The sequence below is a fragment of the Olea europaea genome, chromosome 14 (genome assembly GCF_002742605.1).
Source record: "Olea europaea var. sylvestris chromosome 14, O_europaea_v1, whole genome shotgun sequence".
In the NCBI taxonomy this organism is placed as follows: Eukaryota; Viridiplantae; Streptophyta; class Magnoliopsida; order Lamiales; family Oleaceae; genus Olea; species Olea europaea.
The window spans coordinates 5219419-5227647 of NC_036250.1; the positions used below are offsets into that span (position 1 = coordinate 5219419).

General features: G+C 32.1%; 1 protein-coding gene across 1 annotated transcript; it reads left to right on the forward strand.

Moving 5' to 3' along the window:
• The first annotated feature begins 2249 nt into the window (after nt 1-2249).
• On the forward strand, nt 2250-3471 carry LOC111409621 (non-specific lipid-transfer protein-like protein At5g64080). Its single transcript, XM_023039649.1, has 3 exons — nt 2250-2714; nt 2829-2855; nt 3139-3471. Exons 1-3 carry the CDS (start codon nt 2339-2341, stop codon nt 3354-3356), a joined length of 621 nt encoding a protein of 206 aa, XP_022895417.1. The 5' UTR covers nt 2250-2338; the 3' UTR covers nt 3357-3471.
• Nucleotides 3472-8229: the final 4758 nt, after the last annotated feature.

The following is an 8229-nucleotide window of genomic DNA, read 5'->3' on the forward strand; positions in this document are numbered from 1 at the left end:
CTCACTCTCCTATTCTTGCAACTCATCATCGGAGCTCCGATGAAAGGTCGAGCACAACAGTGCTCAAATCGAGGTAACCATCTACAGGTTAGGGTATGGGATTATTTAGATTGATGTTCAGATCACTGTCACCGCTTATAGAGGCTCACCTTGAATCGAGGCGATTGGTTACGGATACGGGGTTATTCTGGGTTTTTTTTTCTTCTAATTATTGTTGGTGTTATGAAAACGATGGTGGTGGATGTGGTTGGTGGTGGTTTGTGGGTGATGATGGCGGCGATCATTCATGTGTTAATAAAAGCAGTAGTTTCTTTGGTAGTGTTGCAGGGGATAGTGGTTTTGTTGTTGCAGGCGATGTTCTTGGTTTTGGGGACATGGGATGAGGTACTCGAAGTGGTGGTTGTGAAGGTTTGGTGACAATTTTGTAGTGGTTTTTATGATGTTTTGTTGCTGGTAATTTTCTTAGTTGTTGGGTTGCTAGTGGTGATGGTGGTAGTCTGTTTGTGGTGATTGTGGTGGAATGTTAGCGGTGGATCAATGTCCACTGGTGGTGATGACAAAGGTGTGTAAGTCATAATCTGAGTTTTTGTGACCGAATATCTTGAACATGTGACCTATCAAAGTACACGGGTCATATGTCAAAATGCTTAGGTTAGGGTCACAGATACAACAAATTTGGTCACGAGCTATTGGATTAAGACACAGATTGAAGAGATTTGTTCATCTGCCATTAGATCAAGTCAAGGTCACATATAAAAGGTCACGTGTCAAAGTATATGCTTCACGGGTGATGGATTCAAGAGATTTGTTCATAGGCGGTTGAATCAGGTCGTAGGTCACAAATCAAGTGCATAGGTCACAGGTCACATGTTCAAGAGATTTGGTCACAAACCATTGGCTTAGGATGCAGATCGAAGAGATTTGTTCACCAACCATTGGATCAAGTCAAGAGTGTACTACACGGGTAACAGATTCAAGAGATTTGGCCACAAATCCAAGAAATTTGTTCATAGGCTGTTGAATTAAGTCGCAAGTCACATATCAAGTGCACAGGTCACACATACAAGAGATTTGGTCACAGGTCATTGGCTTAGGTCACAAATTCCAGATCCAAGAAATATAGTCACAAGCTATTGGATCATATTATAGGTCACACGTCAAAGTAAACACGTCACAAATTCAAGAATCTAGTCGAATGCTATTGATTTCTCCAACCTTAGTTATCCAAACTGGTCACAAATTCAAATAATCAAATATCGGAGTTGAGAATTAAAATTATTTGCTCAATTAACTGCTCTATAAATTACATCAGGAGCTATTTTACAATTTTCAATAAAAAAGTTTTAGATTATACTATTACTGCTCGGTCTCAGCACCAAAGAATTGATCATCACTCAGTGACCAATTAAGAACGATCAGTTTGCCGTTGAAGAAGTCATCGACGAGATGGAGGTTGGAGGGATGTTGGTGGCGAGTGGATGCCAGTGAGTGGGATGAGGGCGGTTAAGGTGGGTACGCATTTATTAATTTAATTTGATAATATTATTATTTAAAACTAAAAAAAATGAAAATAAAAACCTGACTTTTGCATTTTGAAACTTAGTCTCTGAGATTTGATTTGGTGTATACTTAATAGCTGAGATATGATTTTTTCCCTTTTATAAACTTAAAAGCCCATTCTTTCTCACAGATGGGCTTTTATCAACTTTCTCAAGGCCCATTTTTCAAAAGCCCACGCCCCCATCCCTTTATAGGTATAACATGGCTTGGTTGTCTAAACGAGAACCAAACCAAATTCGATATAATGAACATTCAATTTGGTTAATTTTCTTGTGGGATGTAATCCGAATCTGATGATTTAGGAGAAATCATCATCCCTCTTCAAAGTGCAATTAAATAAAGAATTATTAATATTTTTTTTAATGTGTCACATTTTAAAAATTAGTTGAATTTTTGGAGGCCTTATAGTTTGAAGTATAAAATTAATTATAAACTAATCACTTTTTTTTTTTTACACATTTCGTAAACACGTGAAGAAGTGCATAATTAGGAGATTAAATGTAATTAATCACATCCAAATATACCTTTGGATAGAATTGCAATAGCAATAGAACTCTCCCATTTTTCAATGACTTTGAAGATTGAAATATAGTTAATCACATACACATCACATTTAACCACCTTAACTGATCTTGAGATATTTTAGGGATTTAAATAATATATATATAAACTCTAAACAAATTCAAGACAATAGTTAGGTTAGTGAACTTCTCTAATCACAAAATCTCAAAAGAAAAAAAAAATAAATCTAAAACAGAAATCTGAAAGATTGAAAAAAATGTTGAAGTTTTTTTGTGTAGTCTCTTGTATTTTGGCTACATGGGCAATGGTGGTCTCAGGTCATGGTCATATTCATACCAGCGCACCCGTACAATCACCAACAGAGGCTCCCGGGCCAGTAGGCGCACCTACCGTGGATTGCATGAGTCTTATTTATGACATGGCGGATTGCTTAGCATATTTGAGTGTCGACGGGGGCGAAGATAAGCCTGACAAATCTTGTTGTTCTGGATTCGAAACAATTCTAAACACTGATTCAAATTGTATATGTATAGCCCTAAAGAGTAGTGCCAGTTTGGGTATTGAGATTAATATGACTAGTGCCATGGCTTTGCCTTCTGCTTGTGGCGTCCATGCCACACTTAACTGCGACAGTGCGTCTCTCTCTAAACCTATATATATTCTTTAATTTAGTTATTTATTATAACAAACATGTTTGTTAAGCAAGTTTGTTTATTATATTGATAGCTTTTTTCCCTTTCCTGCAGTGTCCATATCTCCGAGTACATCTCCCGGTACGTCTTTATGTTTATAACGAGTTTTCATTCTTCGGCCTTCAATGCAGGCAGGTAGTAGCTGCTGGAATAAGCTTTTAACAAGACAGATAACTTAAAAGTGTAGCATATAAACTTATATTTAAAGAAAATCATTTGTATGCACGAAACAATGTGTTCTTGTTATGTGTTGAAACAAAATTTAATGAATAAACACGGCCACGCTATATTAGACTAGATTGATCATAATTTTCATGTAGTGATGATTATGCAAATTCCATAACTACTAGTTTGCCTCTTGCAGTTAATCCTCCAACTCCTACATCTCCGAATCCTCCCGCCACCGCACCAACACCAACTACAGAAACGACTCCAGCACCGACAGCCCACTCCGTTCCTATTGGAGGACCAGCTCCATCTCCGACACTAGCAAGCTCTGAAAGTTATAACATATGTGCTACAACATTATCAACCCTTTTTATTGTAGCTCTTTTTGTCTCGTTTTTTAATGTGTTGATCTAAGCTTTAGTGTTTAGCTCTCGATTATTTTTTCAGTTGATTTTCCTATTCTAGTATTTCTGTTAGGTTCTTGAAAACCTTAATTTTTGTTTTGGCTAGTTAAGAATAATGTTGAGTTTGTTTAGTATTAGTTTCTTTTTATGATTTTTATATGGATTAACAATTTTTATGTAATAATAAAATTATTTCTCTGACGATAAATTAGTTTGATATTTCATGAAGTTATTTATGATTTAGAGATCGTATATTTTTGGGATTGTGATCATTTGTACAATCAAAGAATTATGAAATCTCTAGTCTTATGTTCAAGAAAAAATGAATAAAGTTGATAAATGATTCCAACAAGTAATCTCGTATGTGCATTTATTTTGATTTTTCTTTAAACTAACTCTATTTATTTTATTCAGAATGGGATCAAAGGAAAAGCAAAAAGTCAAATTTCTAGTTTACTCACGAAGAAATAAATGTTCTTTTTTTCGAATAATTTTTTTTTTCGTATTTTCCATTTCTAGTAATTTTTGGAAAGCGTATAGTAGAACAAATAATGAGATCAATTTCTTTAGTTTACTTACTAAAATCGAACAATAACATACGGTAGAATACAAATTAATAGGTGCATAAAATATCAAAAAATTCGAATTCTCGACTAATAAAATTATTTCAATGGACATAAATGTAGACTCGTACTAAAGCAGGTTGGTTTAAAATTACTTGATAGCAATGTGATCATAAAAATAGATGTGTTTGAAATGCGATTATCGATTGTTGGTTTCTTCTGAACCATATAAATTTGTTAGGTGCTTTATGTGGCTATTTATTAAAGACAAGACGTGGGCAATTGAATTTGGAAGTAGGTAGGTTGGAATTAGGTTAAGTAAGGGTTGTTTTAAAAAATAAAAAAAAATAAAAAATAAAAAAATCTGAAAGCTGATGCAGGAATATAAATTGTTTTTACCTTGGATATTTAAAAAGATCGTGACATGAAAATTAACATATTTTGGATTTATTTAGATTTGTTAACTGTTAGAGATAATAACAAATATTAGTTAAGATAAAATATTGTGTAAATAATTTGTCATTATCTTTACAAGTAGTAATTTTCATATGTAGAAGTAGATAACAAACGTTGTTACGATCTTTATCTATAAAAGTAGTTATCTCTTTTTGTATTTCATATGTATAGAACTCTTAAAATTAAAAATATACAAGGTACATTATAATAATGTCCCAAAATTTTTCAAACTTGAGTCATTAACTTAGTCTATGTATATGATATGTAGAGTCTATTAAATAATTGTCTCTCGGGACATAATCTAGTAGTGCAAAGGACAGAAGTGAGGTAGTCTCAACCTTGCTAGTAGCCGCAATGTGAGTGTTCGATTTCTGAGATATAGAATTGGACTCTTTATGAATATCAGTGCACGAGCAAGTTCTTGTTCCCTGGCCTGCTGGAGCACATCCCGCGATTTACCCCCTCACAATGCTCCAGGGGCGGGACTGTGGGGCCCTCAAGATTGAGGTTCAATCTTTATTAAATAATTTCCAAATTTCAATTCGAATAGTCAAATCGACTTAATGTAGTATTAGTCTCTGTTTGATTTAGATAAAAATAAGATTTTTAATAAATTTTAGTAAAAGTTATTGTATTGTAAAATTAATTTTTGCATTTGACTTTAGTCTTAATTCAATTTTTTAGTTGGACCAAACAAAAGTTCAATTTGCATCACATCGTAAAGTGAAAATACTCTTCAAAATAATATTGACTCGAAATACTTTTCAAAATGGTTCATTGTATGTAAAGATAAGAACGAAAAACAAATTTTGGGAATAATATAATTAATGGAAAATAAAAATGTGATATCATAATATTTAAAAATAATAATAAATGAAAAAGTGATGCAAGAGGTGAGGGAATGCATGGATGCACCTAACTCCTAACCATAATTGAACTTCCATGCACATTAATAACACACCCCCACCCGCCCCACACTGGTTAGTCACCTACTCTCATCAATTTGTGAATGGTTGCTATGCATATGTTGACCCTAATAATGTCTTGTCAAAATTAAATTAAATAGCAAATTACTTCTTTTATTTTTTCGAGTTAATTTAAAATTATTCAAGTGAATTATTTCTTCAGTACGATGAGACTTATATTGAAAACATATATTTTCAATACCATGCTCAATTCAACACGGCTGCACTCAAATTTTACATCAACAAAAAGTATTACAAAATTGTTATGTTCCGTATAAAAATAAATTTGTCGACTATACAAGCCCAACTCTTGGTCAAAACACGCAAAAGTTTCTCAATTACTTGGACAACAATAATTAAAAGAGTAACTTTTGGCTGGAGAATATGAAAATCATTCTATAAACAAAAGATACTGATTAAGATTGGCTAACATCTCTCAATATAAAAATCTTGAACCACATTTTCTTCTTTGGTTTTTAAATCATTAGATAGAAAAGTTGCATTTTGACCCATTTAATTAATTTTGTAAAAGTGCTTTTTTTTTTTAATAAGAGTTTTTGAAAGAATTGGACTCAATGTTGCTTCTTCAAAAGTTTTTTTTTAGTAAAGAATTATTTTTAAAATTTAATTTTCAAACATCAATTAAGGCAACTAGCTCAAAAAATCCTTTCGCAAAAGTAGAAGCAAAATTAAATATCCTATCAATAGGATCGTACTTTCTTTTGAAAATTCTTCTAGTTCGACAAACTCATTCATCCGGAGTTTGTTTCGAGATTCCAAATATACCACGACGAGTAGAATAAGTTGGTCTATTTGCTTTTGTAATTTAACCATTGGTTCAAGTTCAAATATTTGGCCAAAGTTAACACAAAGTCACACATTTTCATTTTTCCAGTTTTACACTTAACCAAATTTCGGTTATTTTTTAACCAATTCCAACAATATATGTTAAGTGAGTCAGTGACTTTTTTTTTTTTTTTGTTTTACATATTTTATGCTATAATAATTTATAAGCTAATACTTATGAGTATTGAGTTTTAATTTATGTGTTATTTGAGAATTTGAGAATATGTCAATTGTGAACTGTAATATTAAAAATTAATTTGAGTATTGTGAAATGTGAACATGTGATTTATGAAAATTGAAAATGAGAAATTGGAGAATTTATAATTTGTGATGAATTGATGTTGAGAATTGGAAATTGAAATTTTATTTATATGTTAAAATTAATTTTAATTAAGTTTAATCTTTAATTAATGTTCAATTCTCATACTGATTATGAAGTAATTTTTTCAATTGAATTCCAATCTAGTTCTTGTAGTAGTGCATCTAATCCCTCAACTACTTTTAGTCAAGCAAACGATTTGTTAAGCACTGATGATACAAAGAAGTCTCATGTATCATATAATTTATATTATTTTGGATTTTTTTGAACTATAATTGATATAAATATACGAATTTTAAGTTTTAGTGTATTTACATATAGATCGAATATTTTTAATATTATTTAATTTAATATTAATAAACGACATCGCTATATGGTCGTTGACTATCGACGGTCGAAGATCGCCCTAACTGAGTCGAAGTCCTGGATTCGACCCTGCTAGTGATGCCATACCATGACTTACACACTGTGGTAAAACAAAGCAACGATTTTACGGGTAATCTGGAGAGGATTTCGATTATCAGTCCTGGAGGGAGGAAGTCCAACGTTGATTATATGATGACGCAAATCACCACCAGTCACTTTTGCTGATATAAAGTTGTAGAATTGGAGATGGAAGGGGATTTTATATGATCACAGTGAATCGGGTCGGATTTTGCCGGATTGGATGGAATTTGGTTCGAATTCTTAACCTAAAAAAGAATACTTTTACAAAAGATTTTATTCCCATATTTACTTCTCATTAAAATTTTTTAAAATAATTCCATAGTAATCAGTCAAATTGAAGATGATAACAAATTTGTGTAATTAAGGCAAAACACCGGAGATCAGATTTTTCGAATTTTTTCCTTACCAGAATAGTAAATTTGAAGTCTACCGACAAACATGTTGATAAATTGATTTTTTTTAGTAATACTATTTATAGTTCCTCATTGACATAGTGGCATAAATGTGGCGTTTAGTGATTTGATACATTAATATGGTAGTTTTTTTATTATGTTTTGTAACAAATCACTAATTGCGACATAGGATGATTACGGTAGTTAGTGACTACAAAAAACATTATTCTTTTTTCAAACCTTTTTTTGGACCTCTCTCCTTGTCCACATGTAAATTAGTAAGCAAACTGTTGCTGAATTATCAATAATTAATAACTTTCTCTTGAAATTTTGTTGATATTTTTATGAAATTATAGTCAGAAAGTTTTTGCTTAACTAATGGTCAAAATTTGGAAAACAAACAAAAAACAGAAAACAAATCTCACTTACTAGTGAAACCAAAAACAGAAAAATCTTATCTTTTCGTAAATTATGCTCGATTATACACTACAACAAACAAAAAATGGATTATAATTCTAATACAACTTATAAATACATACCCCGGGATATATTCCAGTGGTGCAAAGATAGGAGTGAGGTAGTCTCAACCTTGCTAGTAGCCGCAATGTGAGTGTTCGATTTCTGAGATATAGAATTGGACTCTTTATGAATATCAGTGCACGAGCAAGTTCTTGTTCCCTGGCCTGCTGGAGCACATCCCGCGATTTACCCCCTCACAATGCTCCAGGGGCGGGACTGTGGGGCCCTCAAGATTGAGGTTCAATCTTTATTAAATAATTTCCAAATTTCAATTCGAATAGTCAAATCGACTTAATGTAGTATTAGTCTCTGTTTGATTTAGATAAAAATAAGATTTTTAATAAATTTTAGTAAAAGTTATTGTATTGCAAAATTA